At 38.2% G+C, this 20,051-nt stretch overlaps 2 protein-coding genes across 2 annotated transcripts; one reads left to right on the top strand and one right to left on the bottom strand.

The window, feature by feature from the left end:
- Positions 1-138: 138 nt before the first annotated feature.
- Positions 139-5,171, top strand: LOC118803690. Its single transcript, XM_036564159.1, has 7 exons — positions 139-160; positions 265-318; positions 443-636; positions 899-1,053; positions 2,922-3,385; positions 3,945-4,150; positions 4,968-5,171. The coding sequence occupies exons 2-7, from the start codon at positions 303-305 to the stop codon at positions 5,169-5,171; spliced, it is 1,239 nt and encodes a 412-aa protein (XP_036420052.1). The 5' UTR covers positions 139-160; positions 265-302.
- An 8,173-nt stretch (positions 5,172-13,344) lies between these two features.
- On the bottom strand, positions 13,345-19,727 carry LOC118803710. The gene is made up of 7 exons (XM_036564191.1): positions 19,683-19,727; positions 19,529-19,582; positions 19,211-19,404; positions 18,794-18,948; positions 15,995-16,458; positions 15,230-15,435; positions 13,345-14,403 (listed from the first exon to the last, which is right to left on the bottom strand). Exons 2-7 carry the CDS (start codon positions 19,542-19,544, stop codon positions 14,200-14,202), a joined length of 1,239 nt encoding a protein of 412 aa, XP_036420084.1. The 5' UTR covers positions 19,545-19,582; positions 19,683-19,727; the 3' UTR covers positions 13,345-14,199.
- Between the last annotated feature and the right edge of the window lie 324 nt (positions 19,728-20,051).

Genomic DNA, 20,051 nt, shown 5'->3' on the forward strand with positions numbered 1-20,051 from the left:
GATTTCCTATTTCCAAATAAGGCGAGGGCGAGGCACACTATGCTTCACACATTTTTCAATCACATGGAACATTTACAGTATAAAAGCAAAGCAGTGAGAACACAGCATTGACAGCACAGTAAGAAGCACAGTAAGAAGCACAGTCCACACAGCTCCACAGGTAAGATTCTCTCTATATTTTATTATTTATTCACTTTTAAAACTTACATTTAGCGAACGATACATTTCTCAGCACTCCTGTAAAATATTTTCATTGATCTTTAGGAAAACACAGAACACCAAACCCCCTGTCTTTAAATACAATGGCTAACAGCAAAGGCAAGTAAAACAATACCAGTCATTTGATAAAGTCTATTATCAAGCGCTCAAAGACACAGTTTAAGGCTTGTTTAACCAACTTTATAGTGAATTTATTGACATATTCTTTTTGTGGGAATCACAGAAGTTGTGTCAGTCACCTCTGCATGGAGCACAGGGTTCATTGAGGAGCTCCTCCCGTCGTCTCAGCAGGTCTCCCTGCTGTACCACCTCTCCTACCTGTGTCTGGCTAAATTCCCAAAATTGGAGAGGCTGCTCCGGATGCGAGCAGTGGAGACCCAACTTCTCTTCGGATCCTCTGAAGCTGTTCTGCTGAAGGTCTGTTACACTTTTTCAAATCCATCTGTGTGGTGTAAACAGAGACTCATTCAGAACCAGGTTCTGCACATCAGATCATCAGAAACCCCTTCAGAACCAGTTTTAGTTCATTAGAAACCCATTTAGAACCCGTTTCTGCTGATTAGAAACCCATTCAGAACCAGTTTCTGCACATCAGAAACCCCTTCAGAACCAGTTTCTACTCAGCTGAAATGTGACAAAACATAAACTTACATATATCACAATCTTCTATCCATCACAGTGTGTGGGCACCAGTCAGAACTTGGTTTCGTCACTGTTTCCCATGCTGACTCACGCTGTTGAGAAAAATAAACCAACACTGGGCATAAAGTTCCTGGAGAAAGCAAGAACATGGATCAATGAAATTATCTGTGATGTGGAAAAGATGGTGGAGAGGTAACAATATTCATATTTTGTATATTTTGAACAAATTTGTGCAGATTAAATCTGCATGAAGTGGGTATGAATGTTGCGAAGCCTTGCTGTTCTGATTTTAGAGGGATGCTGTTTGTTTGTTGTGTTCTTCAGTTTCCCTGTTTCACTTTGATATTCATTGTCGGTGTCAAATGCCCACATCTTTAAGACACAGGAAACTGGTCTGATATTCAGTTGTATGCAAAACTGTGGTACACCTGGCCAAATTACATATTTCATTGATTTTTGAAGTGAAAAGAAGTAAACACAACCTTCCAGCAGACTATTTTTAAAAATAACTTTCTGCAATTTTAATGCAGCTAAGAGAGACATTTTGGACACAAATGCTGTGAATTGATGAAGTAAAAATGAAACCCTTTGGCCACAATCACCAAAGGTATGATTGGAGAAAAGGAGCAGCATTAGATGAAAAGTATATGGTGCCAACTGCTAAGCGTGGCGGAGGATCTATTATGCTTTGGGGTCATGTGGCAGTCAGTGGCACAGGAAACATTGCATGGGCAGAGGGAAGAAGGAATTCCACCTGTGATATGGCCAGGCTATGGCAACAGAGAGAGGAACCAACAGTTATTTCATTTTATTTTTATTTTTATTAATTCTCGGTCCATTCAGTTATGGTTAATTCATTCATTGAAAGCAGTTCCATTGTACAGACACTAGGGGGCGAGCTATGCTCATGAGTGGGCCCCTCCCCCACTCCTTTTTCAAAGCTCACGTAGCTCTTCCAGTGCAGTTCTGAAAACACTGTGAGAGGCTAACTGTTTCTGTTGGTTTGCAGGTCAGCATAACATACATATATCCTGTAAAATACAGAGCTAGAAGTGACTATACGGTTTTAAAACCATTATTAATCAGTTTAACCACATTAATTTGTGCCATGATGAAGAACAAATGTTTGTTTGGTGAAGCCCTCATGTTCTATCTGTGTGAAAGTGTGCTGGTTAGCTTACTGGGAATGGGTGACTTGGCTCTGCTGATATAAGTCTCTCTCTATCTGTGTAAAAGATGTGGATTTGGATTCTTAAAAAATGTTCTTGATGAATGGGTATTTTGTCATTGTACTGATGAACCTGTGAAGCTTTTATGATACATTAAGCAAACTAATGGAGAAAAACCAAGCTTAGCTAAATGATTAAATGCGTGAGTGCCTCGTGTAGCTCTTCCAGTGCAGTGTTGAAAACATGTTAGAAAGCTGCATCGCTGTTTTCTTGGTTTGCAGCTTTACAGAAATGAGAAGAAATAACGAAGGTTATTCACATGGAAGCCCTTCTTTTCTCCCATGTGTGCAACACAACAAATATTATTGCATTCTGGAAGCAAATGTGACATAGTCAAGAAACTGAAGTTGAAAAGAGGCTGGCTACTACAACAATGAGCTAAAACATCACTTTAAATCAGCCACAAACAACTTTAAGAACTCCAAGCTGAAGCTTCCAGGAATGGCCTTCACAGTGCCCTGATTGAGAGTGAGATGGTCCAAGAATATAGCAGAAGTAGAAGTTTCTTGCAAGGAAAAGTGGGTGAAAATTCCTTAAACGGCAAGAGAAAGACTCCTAGCTGGTTAGAAAAAAAGTGCTTCCGCTATTAGCTGTGAATGTTTATGTTTAAATTAAACAAATATAAAATAACTGAATTCAAATTTCCAGAAAAAATGTTAGTTTTTGCATTTACTTCCTTTTACTTCAAAAGTTAATAACATATGTAATCTAACCAGCAGTGCTCAAACTGTACAGAGGACAGATAAAGCTCATATAACAGACACACTAAAAGAACTCGAGAACCGCTGACTACAAGACATTGCATGACTGACTTCAGTATTTCACATTCAGGTATGACATACACAACAGAGATGTGGCTACGACTACCAGTGACATCATCACTGAAAAGAAAGAGACTGAAAAACAACTTACTCAGCTCTCCCAGGAGACTGAAGCAATGACAAACGAGATTAACAAGCTTGATGCCGAGCTGAATAAAACCACTGCACAGCTCACAGAAATAGAGAAGCAGATTGATGCCAAAAATCGTGAGCTCCAGAATCATGTAAGAGATGCGGCTGCTAAAAGCAGTAGCCTTAGCATCTTTGCTGCCATTGTGCCTTTCATTGGTCTGATTGTTAAGTCCATTTACGATGCCGCAACTGCTCCTGGTGTTGCTGAAAAAACCAAGGCTCTTGAATCAGAACTAAATCGACTCAGTGCTGAAAAGATTTCTGTGAAACAAAGAGAGTGGAACTTGCAGGTCCAGACAATCGACTGGCGGATGAAGCTGGCCAAACTACAGATCGACAAAGGTGAGCGTCTTTATCTGTCAGTGTATGTTTGTGCTTGAATGTTTCCATCATCACACATTAAGCCTTTAAATTATGACAAAAGATTCTGAGGTAGTGATATTGCTGATTGACACATCTTTCAAATATGGAATACAAAACATCTAATCAAGCCAGCTGAACACTACACAGCCTTCAAAATCCTAACAGATTTCAAAAAACTTTTATAGAATTTCTTGTCTTTTTTTGTGAGGACGCTCGCACTAGACAGCTAGGCAAAAAAGGGAATATGACAGAAAATGAGTTTTAGCAATGAAAAAGTCCCCCTCATTCACCTCTGTAATCGTATGTAACAAAGCTAAGCAGGACAGAATCTGTGAGTGTCTGTATAAGAGGCAGGTCAGGGTTAAAATGAGGCTAAAAATCATGCGGCGTAGGTCGGGCTTTAAGTACTGAAAAAAGACAAATAGAAAATAGAAAAATAGAAAGGGGCAGCTTAGCTGACAGTGTGAACACGTGTGTAATGCTGCATGTTTTGTCCTGTTACAAAATAAAGTGTTTCTTCTGTCCCTGCTTTTGCTAGGTTCTATCCCTGAACCAACCCACCTTGGAGAAGTCCAGCGTTTTCTGACTAAAATCCAGAAGATTCTTAATGAGCTTAAACGCTTCTGGGAAAACGTCTACAGCTTGCTGGGCACCATCAAAGACAAGACCTTTGTTGATGAAAATATTGTTGATGATCCGGACCTTAAGGATCAATTTTTGAAGTCAATCCATACAGCCTCAGAGGTAACTGATGTCTGTTAGTCTGCAAGTAAAATTACATTAGACAGCCGTTCTGCATGGACATTCAGTAACTGATTTGGTTTGCTTTTGGTTGTTGAATTTGGCAAAAACTATTGTTATTGTTATTTTTACTTTATGTTTTTCAAATGAAATAGTTTTTAACAATGGTGTTTTGAGCCCATAAGTAACAGTACAGGTAACAGTCTTTATGTCCTTGTGCATGTTCATGGGAAGCTTAGTCTGTACAATTAACAACATCTGTCATGTGCCTTTATCGTAGCAGACTGAGCTACATGCACTTTTGAAAAGGTTTGAGAATGACAAGAATTCCTAAAATCGAGGTAAAATATAAGACACTGTCAGTTTATCAACTGCAGTTTTAGTGCTCCTCTACAAAAGAATAAAGCTGTAGATGTTATACAGCTTGCTAGTTTAGCAGGTATAGCAGATGTCTAACTTACAATGTTTACCTCATTACTTCTTTAACCAAAAAACAAAGTTTCTACATCTGCGTGTCTGTGTGACACCCATGTATGTCTATTCGACTACACTGATCCGCTGTAAAATAGATCATAATCTTTATGTGCAAATGGAAAAAAGAAAGAATGCCTGACATTACAACTTTACTTCTTTAGCATCAATAGCAAATGGTGAATCCCACCAACTCTAGTGTTCAATGTTAGAATATTCTGCATTCTTAGCATAACACATCCTTAACATTAACATTTAACATGAAATACTAATCAAATGTTGGGTCAAGTGGTTGAAGCTGCGTGGCCCCAAAGTTCAACAAAATCCTGCACTTTGTTCAATTTCACAGATATGGGGATTTTTTGGTGACTCCTGTAATAAAGCTGGTCAGATATTCAGAGTGCAGTCCAAGGATGCCTACAAATTCCTGGAGATTGAACCGTCCTCCCTCTCAGAGGACGTGTGGCAGAAAGAATACGACAGTGTGAAAGACCAGCTGCAGCAACTGAAAGTCTGTTTTGACCAGCCATCAACACCAGCCATCCAAAACTGATGATGTAAATGCTAATGTGCATTTCCTTGTGAGGCCATCAGATGAGCTCGTCAATTGAGATTAGTAGTAGTCAAACTGTAAAAAATTGCTATATAAAGCAATCTAATTACTGCTATGACTCACTTCTATATGCACCTCCTTAGCATACTTAGCTTTTATTTTAATTTTTTTGGGCGGTTTGCGTCTGCATTTCTTTCTAGTCACCAGAGTTATTCACCCCATTAACCTTAACTGTGTTAAATCTTGAGTGTTTATGCTGTAGATGGTTCTATACAGAACCATTTTGATGAAAGTTCTTCTGTTGCTACAAGCTTGATGTAGTAACAACAGAAGAACCCTTTTTGGTTCTTTTTAGAACACTTTTCAAAAGGTTTCTGCATAGAACCATCTACAGCACATTCTCCATCAATCTCCATCGATCCACGATGCAGAGAACCTTTTAAACATGCAAAGCGTTCTTGAAGGGGTTCATGGATCTACAGTTACCAAAGAACCATCATTTTAAGAGCATGATTAGCTTTTATTTGCTTCTGCATTTCTTTCCAGTCACTGAGTTATTCACCCCACCTTAACTGTGTTAAATCTGTGTTTATCTGTTCTAATGAGGACCCACTGAGAGAGACTGTGTCCTGTCTGCACTCTCCAGTGTTTATTATCGATATATTGATTTTCTGTGGTTAAATATGTATCCATTGATTTGCTGTGATTAGCTATATTATCTATGGTATAATCGTCTATAATCTGGTGTGATTTTGAATGTAGATGTGCTGTGAACGAGTTTGCAGCTCAATGTTAAACAGGACAAAACCACCACCTGGTATTTAACATGCCAAGAATGGTTTTTGACCTCTTCCCAAAAAACAGCCTGGGAGCTCATTGTCCCAGAGTTTGTGTCCCTCTCTTAAATTACAGGTTACGTTGTGCCAAAGAAGTTAATGGCTGTGCTAAAAGAACAGCACATGCTCTCTTTGATGAGTGTCTGAATATGTTCAGATCAGTTTATGCAAATGGAGACACTCCAATTTTATTGGCTTCATCCCTCGAATGATGGTGAGAGAATTAACTTGAAAAAGGGTGGAGAGGTGACAGCTTGACTCACAGACTCCAAACAATACTGTTTTGAGAACAGAGAGAGAAAACTGAACCGCTGGGAGTAAATCATGCTCGAGTCTCTCTGATTTATGTCTTGTTTCTTTGTTTCACTCTTTACTTTCCTTTACCTTCTGCTACAATTCGCTTTTGAACATTTAATCAATGTTTTTTTTGCATAATTCATCATTTTTCTCTACAGCATTAAAAAACCTGTTTTTGTCTGATGAATTGTCCTAATAAATCTGGCAAAGGCATTTTTTGACTGTTCTTTGACTCCAAAATATAAAAAAAAACTCACACCACCATAAACTTAATTCTCTGTTATTAGTAATATTTAATAATATTAACTGGAGTTAACTAGATTTACCACACAGTGTTTGTGCTGGTGTTGATGTTGAGGTTTGAACTCTGCAGTTATTGATCAGCAGAGCGTTGGTGTCTTTTATGCTCTGTGCTCCTCAGAACTCGGTGACCTGCTCTGTAACTTTACATGGTCTGACACTTTGTGGCTGAGTTGCTGAGGTTCCTAAACGCTTCCACTGTTCAATAACAACACTCACAGTTGATCATGGAAGAAAGTTTGCGAACTTGTTGCATCGGTGGCTTCCTATTACAGCCCCACGCTGGAATTCACTGAGCTCTTTATACCCATTCTTTCACTAATGTGTGTAAAACCAGGCTGCCAGGCTAGGTGCTTGATTTTATACACCTGTGGCAATGAGACTGAATGAAACACCCAAATTCAATGATTAAGTGGTGTGTCCCAATACTTTTGTCCATATAGTGTAACTGGAATGTTAAATGTAGTGTTTCAGATAAGCATTTAAAGGCAACTCTCCTTTTATAATACTCTTACTTTCTTCTCCTCTAACTCCTCTGTGCTCACTGCAACAAACTAGATGTGCAGTTTCAGCTCTGAGCTGTAATATTCCTACTTCTCTTTAATCCTGTTCACACTGATTGAAAAGAAATTTAATTAAAGTCCGCCTCTATTGTTACTCTCTACTATTACCCTCTATTTGTTACACAAAACACACCTTGTAATTGAAAAGTTCCATGATTAGTAGTAACCGTAGATCAGATGCTGAACAGTGCTCTGAGGAGACCTACGGATAAATAAACAAGCAGCAAATACACAGTGTTTGTTTTTTGCTGCAGAGATGTTCAGTAACTAGTTACTAGATATATCTGTACTTTTCTGAGCAGTGTCGTGTACAGACTTTGGTGAGGACAGAGGCTGAGGTGTTTCAAAAGGGCATTTTGTGGAAAAGGATTTTTCACTATATGAAAATAACATTGTGAACAAAGTTACTCTAATATTGTTTTATTTTCTATGTATCACATCAGTTGCCACCAGTTCCCCTTCGTACCAGCAGAGGTCTCTCCCACCTGAGTACTGAGCCTCTGGGAGGCATCTGCAAGTAATCAGACACCATTTTGTTAAGTATTTATATAACTGTAAGCATAGATATAAATACAAAGATGTAAATACATAGATATAAATACGTATACTGCATAGTCTGTTGTTCTCAATCTCAGGTGAAATGCCTGTATGTCCGCCATGTTGGAGCAGTCAAGATGTGCTGGTAAACAAATACACATGCAGTAAGATATAAGTTTTTACGATTAAATTAGCCATAACTTCCTTATAACATAACTGATTTTCATCAAAGTTGTTCTGTTATAATCCTCAAACATTTCTGCATGTTGCTAATTATTTAAATGCGTGAATTACATGTCTCTATATTTGTAATGCTCTCTGGTTTCCAACAAAATTTAAATAAGCAAGTTGATACGGCCATAAAAAAGTGTCCAAGTGAATATTTAGATTTACATTCATCTGATGCTTAAAGGCAGCGAGAGACAGCAGATCAAAACACATCAGAATTAAAATGTTTATGATTTAGATTTGAAAAATCTGAACCTTAATGTTAACCTAGCTGTCATAAAAATACACACCAGATATAAATACAAGTGTATGTGTCCAATTGTAGAGCTCAATCAGATTGTTTTTTTTAGTTGTCTTTGTTTTGACTATTTGACAATCTGTGTACATATAGAGCCCTGGACTGGTGACCTGTCCAAGGTGTTTCCTGCCTTCCGCCCAATGGCCACTGGGACAGGCTCCAGCTCCCCCCACGACCCAGAAGAATAAGTGGCTTAGAAAATGTGTGTGTGTGTGTACATATGGAGTACTAAAATAAAAATATTACATGTGTGTCTAGTTTGCATGGTTTGCTGTCAGTTGCATTCATTTCTATTTCACAATTGTGCTGGTTAGCTGGCAGGAGCAGCAGGAAATGTATTCGGTTTACACCTGATGTTCAAAACCAGTTTAACGCAGAGCTCAAGCACAAAGTACAATAGTCTCACTCATCAGCAAATCCATCAGTGTGTGAATCGCTAATCTTTATGCACATAATGCAATAAAGATGCTAATCTAATGTGAACATTTCGTGCAGATCAAAGTGTGATGTGCCTACAGTGCACACTTAGCACTAATAATCTGTGTAAATAAAATAGTACTAAGCTACTTTACATCAAGAAAAGAAACGCTGTATGGATTAATAAATGGACTTTTCCAGTCACTGATTTGTCAGCCTGGGTCTGTTTTTGTTGTCACATGACATGCCATAAAAAACAAATGTCAGAGTACTTTAGTGAAAAGGCAACTCATACAAGCTGCATTGTTGTAAACTGAAACGGACAACCAATAGGAAATACGTGCCAATCTTGGTGCTAAATTATAATACCAAATACCTCTAAACAGTTCTGTTGCTAGGATCCTATGTACAAGGACTTACAAACAAGACTTACCTAAAACATACTTCTAAAGATGCGTGTAAATGTTTCTATAGGCTGACAAGAATGTTACTGCAGGACACTACTACTTAGCTTTCATGTTACGGCCAAGACTGATTCAAGCATTGTAAAGCTTTCTGTGGACGAAACGTGTGTGACCTTTTTCACCAAAAACTAAAACTTCAGTGTTGCAATGTGAAACAACTCACTGTCAGAAAATATGGGAATGTTTTTTGAAAATATATTAAAAAAAAAAAACACAAGTATTATATCCACTGTCCCGTTATTGATGTATTAAAGTGTGTTTCCTACATGCAGTACTCTTTTTCACATCTCTGTAATTAGAACGTTGTAAATGTAACTGCATTTCTAGTAAGACGTTTTTCATAGACTGCATTTTGTCTATGTCTTCTGAACTGATGTGATCATAATTATTTTTGTTATTATTCAAACGTGCTTGCAGTCTGTCCAAAGTAGGCATAATTTTAGCAACTTTGTTTTGCAACTTGCAAGTGATTCTGTAGCCCTACATAGTGATCAAGTAAAATGTTACTGTTCAATATAATGTAATGAAACGCAGTGAACATGGGTAAAACTGAGACGGCCTGACTGCAGTGGCAAATGACATTTGGGAATGTCTTTAACTATGGAAACAAGGTCCCAGTTGACCATAACTCTTGTAATACTCAACGGTGACTGGAAAAAAAAGGTGTAATTCAGTACTGACAATATTGAATATGGGTGACTATACTATATTCATAACTAGAACTAACTGTATTTACCACATTGCCAGTCTCAGTGCAATGCATGGGAAGAAACAAAATGCATTGATATATGCAGAAAGACTTATGACTGCTTTTTATTAGTAGCATCCACTCACGGTCAATTGGGGTTAAATAGGGTGTTAGAGAGTGCTATTCATATAAGATACTAATAAGATACGTTAAAGATGCAGCATTAATTTTCAACACAATCTGACAAGCACTGGCTGAGAAAGACTTATTTCCATTTTACAGATACTCCTAGACCTGCAAGCAACAATTTGAAAGCAACAATCCTTCAAAGTTAGGTTTCTGCATGACTGACTGTATTTTCTGGACAACGCATTTTTCAGGAGAAACTGTATGGAGTAAGATTACTGTCAAAAAAACTTGTGCATGCTCATCTATATCTGTACATAAACATATTCCTTATACACAGAAGTATTTTTGACATCTATGTTGACAATGTTTAGATTGTTCTACAAACTTTAATAGACCAGTGCATATGAAATTAAGCATGTATCACTTTTAAAGGCCACAACTCAACAATTATGGCGAATGAAGGCCTTTTGATAAACTCTGACTTCCTTGGATGTTTTGTTCTCTGTCTGTAAATAAGGCCCAAACTTTAGGCCTTTCTAGGCCTCACAGGTCAAAATGACAGAAGATGTCTGTGTGGCAATTTATGCTTGAACCCGCAGTTTTATGGAGAAAGACAAACTCAAAACAAACTAATGTGCTCCTTGGACCATTTAGCTGTGCCTTTTTAATTTTTGGCTAATTTGTCTCTCACAATTTGAAGTTGTTATATAAATAGAGATTCTGAAAAGATGTGTAAATTTTCATCCAGATTAGTCTTTAGGGGGCGCTACAGTACTCAAAAACACTTACGATCATTATAAAAAATCTATTTATACATTTTATGTCAGAGATTGAATTTCTTGTTTGGTATTTTGACTTATTAATTCAAAGACTACAGCTTATCCGAGGTGAAAAGGTCAATCTGAATAAAACTCAGTGAACATCTTTGTTGAAAGGCACCGATAAATAATCATAAAATTTGGAGATCTTATGACATGTTCTAAGGTATTTAGCTTCTTTTCTCTATGCCAAAATGTCCTCTTATGTGTGCATTGATCTTCCTGATGGCATGCATATCAAAGTGTAAAACTCTGGGGAACAAATAACATTGCAAATAAAAAAATAAAAAAAACTATGCCAGAAACTGAAACTTTTGTAATATGTTTTTGTGTCAAAACCTTTTTGCATGTTAAACAAAGCTCTGTACATGCAAACTTTAGCATATATAATGTGAAAAGACCACTGCTCCTCATTTATGGCAAATGAAGGCCTTTTGATAAACTCTGACTCCCTTTCAGTTTTTTTTATCTATCTGTTAATAAGGCCCACATTGCTTTAAGCCTTGATAGGCCTCACTGTCCCAAACTGCATTGGGCCTTATTGTGCTGATTCATGCTTAGACTTTCAAATTGTTGCTTGCAGGTCTAGGAGTATCTGTAAAATGGAAATAAGTCTTTCTCAGCCAGTGCTTGTCAGATTGTGTTGAAAATTAATGCTGCATCTTTAACGTATCTTATTAGTATCTTATATGAATAGCACTCTCTAACACCCTATTTAACCCCAATTGACCGTGAGTGGATGCTACTAATAAAAAGCAGTCATAAGTCTTTCTGCATACATCAATGCATTTTGTTTCTTCCCATGCATTGCACTGAGACTGGCAATTAGGTAAATACAGTTAGTTCTAGTTATGAATATAGTATAGTCAGCTTGGTTTAAACCCATATTCAATATTGTCAGTACTGAATTACACCTTTTTTTCCAGTCACCGTTGAGTATTACAAGAGTTATGGTCAACTGGGACCTTGTTTCCATAGTTAAAGACATTCCCAAATGTCATTTGCCACTGAAGTTGGGCCGTCTCAGTTTTACCCATGTTCACTGCGTTTCATTACATTATATTGAACAGTAACATTTTACTTGATCACTATGTAGGGCTACAGAATCACTTGCAAGCTGCAAAACAAAGTTGCTAAAATTATGCCTACTTTGGACAGACTGCAAGCACGTTTGAATAATAACAAAAGTTATCAGTTCAGTTCAGAAGACATACACAAAATGCAGTCTATGAAAAACGTCTTACCAGAAATGCAGTTACATTTGCAACGTTCTAATTACAGAGATGTGAAAAAGAGTACTGCATGAAGGAAACACACTTTAATACATCAATAACGGGACAGTGGATATAAAACTTATGTTTTTTTTAATATATTTTCAAAAAACATTCCCATATTTTCTGACAGTGAGTTGTTTCACATTGCAACACTGAAGTTTTAGTTTTTGGTGAAAAAGGTCACACACGTTTCGTCCACAGAAAGCTTTACAATGCTTGAATCAGTCTTGGCCGTAACATGAAAGCTAAGTAGTAGTGTCCTGCAGTAACATTCTTGTCAGCCTGTAGAAACATTTACACGCATCTTTAGAAGTATGTTTTAGGTAAGTCTTGTTTGTAAGTCCTTGTACATAGGATCCTAGCAACAGAACTGTTTAGAGGTATTTGGTATTATAATTTAGCACCAAGATTGGCACGTATTTCCTATTGGTTGTCCGTTTCAGTTTACAACAATGCAGCTTGTATGAGTTGCCTTTTCACAAAAGTACTCTGACATTTGTTTTTTATGACATGTCATGTGACAACACAAACAGCACAGACCCAGGCTGACAAATCAGTGACTGGATGATGGTGGTATTTATCAATGAAAAAAGTTTTGTTTTTTTTTCCATTTATTAATCCATACAGCGTTTCTTTTCTTGATGTAAAGTAGCTTAGTACTATTTTATTTACACAGATTATTAGTCCTAAGTGTGCACTGTAGGCACATCACCCTTTGATCTGCATGAAATGTTCACATTAGATTAGCATCTTTATGGCATTATGTGCATAAAGATTAGCGATTCACACACTACATTTAACATTCCAGTTACACTATATGGACAAAAGTATTGGGACACACCTCTTAATCATTGAATTCGGGTGTTTCATTCAGTCTCATCGCCACAGGTGTATAAAATCAATCACCTAGCCATGCAGCCTGCCTTTACAGACATTAGTGAAAGAATGGGTCTAAAGAGCTCAGTGAATTCCAGCGTGGTGCTGTAATAGGAAGCCACCGATGCAACAAGTTCGCAAACTTTCTTCCCTTCTAAATTTTCCAGGATCAACTGTGAGTGGTGTTACTGAACAGTGGAAGTGTTTAGGAACCACAGCAACTCAGCCACGAAGTGTCCAATCATGTAAAGGTACAGAGCGGGTCACCGAGTTCTGAGGAGCACAGAGCATAAAAGACAAACCTCCTCTGGCATCAACATCAGCACAAACACTGTGTGCCGGTAAATCTAGTTAACTCCAGTTAATATTATTAAATATTACTAATAACAGAGAATTAAGTTCATGGTGGTGTGAGTGGAGTCAAAGAACAGTCAAAAAATGCCTTTGCCAGATTTATTAGGACAATTCATCAGACAAAAACAGGTTTTTTAATGCTGTAGAGAAAAATGATGAATCATGCAAAAAACATTGATTAAATGTTCAAAAGCGAATTGTAGCAGAAGGTAAAGGAAAGTAAAGAGTGAAACAAAGAAACAAGACATAAATCAGAGAGACTCGAGCATGATAAAAAAAATAAAACTGGAGTGTCTCCATTTGCATAAACTGATCTGAACATATTTGGACATTCGTCAAAGAGAGCATGTGCTGTTCTTTTAGCACAGCCATTACCTTCTTTGGCACAACGTGACCTGTAAGAGAGGGACACAAACTCTGGGACAATGAGCTCCCAGGCTGTTCTTTGGGAAGAGGTCTAAACCATGTTGAGCATGTTAAATGGTTTTGTCCTGTTTAACATTGAGCTGCAAACTCGCTCACAACACATCTACATTCAAAATCACACCAGATTATAGATGATTATACCACAGATAACACAGCTGATCACAGCAAATCAATGGATACATATTTACCACAGAGAATCAATATATCGATAATAAACACTGGAGAGTGCAGACAGGACACAGTCTCTCTCAGTGGGTCCTCATTAGAACAGATAAAAAAAGATTTTAACATAGTTAAGGTTGATAAGGTGAAAAACTCAGTGGCTGGAAAGAAATGCAGAAGCAAACCGCCCAAAAAAATTAAAATAAAAGCTAAGTATGCTAAGGAGGTGCATATAGAAGTGAGTCATAGCAGTAATTAGATTGCTTTATATAGCAATTTCTTACAGTTTGACTACTACTAATCTCAACTGACGAGCTCATCTGATGGCCTCACAAGGAAATGCACATTAGCATTTACATCATCAGTTTTGGATGGCTGATGTTGATGGCGGGTCAAAAGAGACCTTAAGTTGCTGCAGCTGGTTTTTCACACGGTCGTACTCTTTCTGCCACACATCCTGGGAGAGGGAGGACGGTTCGATCTCCAGGAATTTGTAGGCATCCTTGGACTGCACTCTGAATATCTGAACAGCTTTACTACAGGAGCAGCCAAAAAATGCCCACATCTGTGAAATTGAACAAATTCCAACAGTCAGGACTGAAGTGCAGGATTTCGTTGAACTTTGGGGCCACGCAGCTTCAACCACTTGACCCAACATTTGATTAGTATTTCATGTTAAATGTTAATGTTAAGGATTATGCTAAGAATGTAGAATATTCTAACATTGAACACTAGAGTTGGTGGGATTCACCATTTGCTATTGATGCTAAAGAAGTAAAGTTGTAATGTCAGGCATTCTTTCTTTTTTCCATTTGCACATAAAGATTATGATCTATTTTACAGCAGATCAGTGTAGTCGAATAGACACACATGGGTGTCACACAGACACGCAGATGTAGAAACTTTGTTTTTTGGTTAAAGAAGTAATGAGGTAAACATTGTAAGTTAGACATCTGCTATACCTGCTAAACTAGCAAGCTATATAACATCTACAGCTTTATTCTTTTGTAGAGGAGCACTAAAACTGCAGTTGATAAACTGACAGTGTCTTATATTTCACCCCAATTTTAGGAATTCTTGTCATTCTCAAACCTTTTCAAAAGTGCATGTAGCTCAGTCTGCTACGATAAAGGCACATGACAGATGTTGTTGATTGTACGGACTATGCTTCCCATGAACATGCACAAGGACATAAAGACTGTTACCTGTACTGTTACTTATGGGCTCAAAACACCATTGTTAAAAACTATTTCATTTGAAAAAGTAAAAATAACAATAACAATAGTTTTTGCCAAATTCAACAACCAAAAGCAACCAAATCAGTTACTGAATGTCCATGCAGAATAGCTGTCTAATGTAATTTTACTTGCAGACTAACAGACATCAGTTACCTCTGAGGCTTTACAGATTGACTTCAAAAAGACATCCTTAAAGTCCGCGTCTTCAACAATATCTTCACCGACAAAGGTCTGGTCTTTGATGGTGCCCAGCAAGCTGTAGACGTTTTCCCAGAAGCGTTTAAGCTCATTAAGAATCTTCTGGATTTTAGTCAGAAAACGCTGGACTTCTCCAAGGTGGGTTGGTTCAGGGATAGAATCTAGCAAAAGCAGGAACAGAAGAAACACTTTTTTTTGTAACAGGACAAAACATGCAGCATTACACACGTGTTCACACTGTCAGCTAAGCTGCCCCTTTCTATTTTTCTATTTTCTATTTTTCTTTTTTCACTACTTAAAGCCCGACCTACGCCGCATGATTTTTAGCCTCATTTTAACCCTGACCTGCCTCTTATACAGACACTCACAGATTCTGTCCTGCTTAGCTTTGTTACATACGATTACAGAGGTGAATGAGGGGGACTTTTTCATTGCTAAAACTCATTTTCTGTCATATTCCCTTTTTTGCCTAGCTGTCTAGTGCGAGCGTCCTCACAAAAAAAGACAAGAAATTCTATAAAAGTTTTTTGAAATCTGTTAGGATTTTGAAGGCTGTGTAGTGTTCACCTGGCTTGATTAGATGTTTTGTATTCCATATTTGAAAGATGTGTCAATCAGCAATATCACTACCTCAGAATCTTTTGTCATAATTTAAAGGCTTAATGTGTGATGATGGAAACATTCAAGCACAAACATACACTGACAGATAAAGACGCTCACCTTTGTCGATCTGTAGTTTGGCCAGCTTCATCCGCCAGTCGATTGTCTGGACCTGCAAGTTCCACTCTCTTTGTTTCACAGAAATCTTTTCAGCACTGAGTCGATTTAGTTCTGATTCAAGAGCCTTGGTTTTTTCAGCAACACCAGGAGCAGTTTTTGCCTCGCAAATAGACTTAATAATCGGACCAATGAAAGGCACAATGGCAGCAAAGATGCTAAGGCTACTGCTTTTAGCAGCCGCATCTCTTACATGATTCTGGAGCTCACGATTTTTGGCATCAATCTGCCTCTCCGTTTCTGTGAGCTGTGCAGTGGTTTTATTCAGCTCGGCTTCAAGCTTGTTAATCTCCTGTTTCATTGCTTCAGTCTCCTGGGAGAGCTGAGTAAGTTGTTTTTCAGTCTCTTTCTTTTCAGTGATGATGTCACTGGTAGTCGTAGCCACATCTCTGTTGTGTATGTCATACCTGAATGTGAAATACTGAAGTCAGTCATGCAATGTCTTGTAGTCAGTGGTTCTCGAGTTCTTTTAGTGTGTCTGTTATATGAGCTTTATCTGTCCTCTGTACAGTTTGAGCACTGCTGGTTAGATTACATATGTTATTAACTTTTGAAGTAAAAGGAAGTAAATGCAAAAAATAATTTTTTTTCTGGAAATTTGAATTCAGTTATTTTATATTTGATTAATTTAAACATAAACATTCAGAGCTAATAGCAGAAGCACTTTTTTCTAACCAGCTAGGAGTCTTTCTCTTGCCGTTTAAGGAATTTTCACCCACTTTTCCTTGCAAGACACTTCTACTTCTGCTATATTCTTGGACCATCTCACTCTCAATCAGGGCACTGTGAAGGCCATTCCTGGAAGCTTCAGCTTGCATGTCTTAAAGTTGTTTGTGGCTGATTTAAAGTGATGTTTTAGCTCATTGTTGTAGTAGCCAGCCTCTTTTCAACTTCAGTTTCTTGACAATGTCACATTTGCTTCCAGAATGCAATAATATTTGTTGTGTTGCACACATGGGAGAAAAGAAGGGCTTCCATGTGAATAACCTTCGTTATTTCTTCTCATTTCTGTAAAGCTGCAAACCAAGAAAACAGCGATGCAGCTTTCTAACATGTTTTCAACACTGCACTGGAAGAGCTACACGAGGCACTCACGCATTTAATCATTTAGCTAAGCTTGGTTTTTCACCAAAATATCATAAATTGGTGATATATCTTAATACATCATAAAAGCCAAAATAACCAAAAAACCAAAATGACAAAATCGAGAACAATTTTTTTTTATTATTATTTATTTTAAATTTTACCCGATTTTTCTCCCCAATTTAGTCGTCTCCAATTCCCCCCGCTAGTTAGGACTCCCCCAATCACACGATACTATCAACGCTAGGAGGGTGAAGGCTAACACAGGCTTCCTCCGAGACCTGTGAAGCACCACCGCTTCTTTTCGAGCTGCCGCTCACGCAACGTCACTGGAGAGCCGAACGCGCTCGGAGGAAAGCGCCAACCGCCAGATCTGTTACGTCAGCTAACAGACGCCTGCGCTGACTAGCATCGCGCTGAGTGAGTGATGGGGGGAGAAGGGCAGCCATCCCACCCACCCAAAGAGAGTGAGGCCAATTGTGCTCTCTCGGACTCCCGGCTACGGATGGCTGTAGCATCACCAGGGATCGAACTCGCGATCTCCTGATGATAGGGCCAACGCTTAGACAGTTGCGCCACTCGGGAGCCAAGAACAATTTTTAAGAATCCAAATCCACATCTTTTACACAGATAGAGAGAGACTTATATCAGCAGAGCCAAGTCACCCATTCCCAGTAAACTAACCAGCACACTTTCTCACAGATACAACACGAGGGCTTCACCAAACAAACATTTGTTCTTCATCATGGCACAAATTAATGTGGTTAAACTGATTAATAACGGTTTTCTAGCTCTGTATTTTACAGGATATATGTATGTTATGCTGACCTGCAAACCAACAGAAACAGTTAGCCTCTCACAGTGTTTTCAACACTGCACTGGAAGAGCTACGTGAGCTTTGAAAAAGGAGTGGGGGAGGGGCCCACTCATGAGCATAGCTCGCCCCCTAGTGCTTGTACAATGGAAATGCTTTCAATGAATGAATTAACCATAACTGAATGGACTGAGAATTAATAAAAATAAAATGAAATAACTGTTGGTTCCTCTCTCTGTTGCCATAGCCTGGCCATATCACAGGTGGAATTCCTTCTTCCCTCTGCCCATGCAATGTTTCCTGTGCCACTGACTGCCACATGACCCCAAAGCATAATAGATCCTAGGCACAATATTCTTTTCATCTAATGCTGCTCCTTTTCTCCAATCATACCTTTGGTGATTGTGGCCAAAGGGTTTCATTCTTACTTCATCAATTCACAGCATTTGTGTCCAAAATGTCTCTCTTAACTGCATTAAAATCTCTTTTAACTGCATTAAAATTGCAGAACAGAAAATTGCAGAAAGTTATTTTTAAAAATAGTCTGCTGGAAGGTTGTGTTTACTTCTTTTCACTTCAAAAATCATTGAAATATGTAATTTGGCCAGGTGTACCACAGTTTTGCATACAACTGAATATCAGACCAGTTTCCTGTGTCTTAAAGATGTGGGCATTTGACACCGACAATGAATATCAAAGTGAAACAGGGAAACTGAAGAAGACAACAAACAAACAGCATCCCTCTACAAATCAGAACAGCAAGGCTTCGCAACATTCATACCCACTTCATGCAGATTTAATCTGCACAAATTTGTTCAAAATATACAAAAGATGAATATTGTTACCTCTCCACCATCTTTTCCACATCACGGATAATTTCATTGATCCATGTTCTTGCTTTCTCCAGGAACTTTATGGCCATTGTTGGTTTATTTTTCTCAACAGCGTGAGTCAGCATGGGAAACAGTGACGAAATTAAGTTCTGACTGGTGCCCACACACTGTGATGGATAGAAGATTGTGATATATGTAAGTTTATATTTTGTCGCATTTCAGCTGAGTAGAAACTGGTTCTGAAGGGGTTTCTGATGTGCAGAAACTGGTTCTGAATGGGTTTCTAATCAGCAGAAACGGGTTCTAAATGGGTTTCTAATGAACTAAAACTGGTTCTGAAGGGGTTTCTGATGATCTGATGTGCAGAACCTGGTTCTGAATGAGTCTCTGTTTACACCACACAGATGGATTTGAAAAAGTGTAACAGACCTTCAGCAGAACAGCTTCAGAGGATCCGAAGAGCAGTTGGGTCTCCACTGCTCGCATCCGGAGCAGCCTCTCCAATTTTGGGAATTTAGCCAGACACAGGTAGGAGAGGTGGTACAGCAGGGAGACCTGCTGAGATGACGGGAGGAGCTCCTCAATGAACCCTGTGCTCCATGCAGAGGTGACTGACACAACTTCTGTGATTCCCACAAAAAGAATATGTCAATAAATTCACTATAAAGTTGGTTAAACAAGCCTTAAACTGTGTCTTTGAGCGCTTGATAATAGACTTTATCAAATGACTGGTATTGTTTTACTTGCCTTTGCTGTTAGCCATTGTGTTTAAAGACAGGGGGTTTGGTGTTCTGTGTTTTCCTAAAGATCAATAAAAATATTTTACAGGAGTGCCTAGAAATGTATTGTTTGCTAAATGTTTTAAAAGTGAATAAATAATAAAATATAGAGAGAATCTTACCTGTGGAGCTGTGTGGACTGTGCCTCTTAAAGATGCTCAATTCTGTGTTCTCACTGTGCTTTTATACTGTAAATGTTCCACGTCATTGAGAAATATGTGAAGCATAGTGTGCTTTGCCCTCACCTTATTTGGAAATAGGAAATCTGATACAGTGCATTTCTGGAAATTAAGATAGTCTGAGAGAATGTAGAAGACTGTAGAATTTTGTCCACTCTTAAAAATTAAGGTGCCAGTTGGAACCAAAAAGGGTTCTTTGGAGCAGCGCCACAGAAAAAACTTTGAGTTGCTAAACAGCAAGTTGAGTTTTAATTTGGATGTGGCAATTTTCAATGTAACTTTATCATTTGTATTATCTTTTTGGTAACACTT

The sequence above is a fragment of the Colossoma macropomum genome, unplaced genomic scaffold, assembly GCF_904425465.1.
Source record: "Colossoma macropomum unplaced genomic scaffold, Colossoma_macropomum, whole genome shotgun sequence".
NCBI classification, from domain to species: Eukaryota; Metazoa; Chordata; class Actinopteri; order Characiformes; family Serrasalmidae; genus Colossoma; species Colossoma macropomum.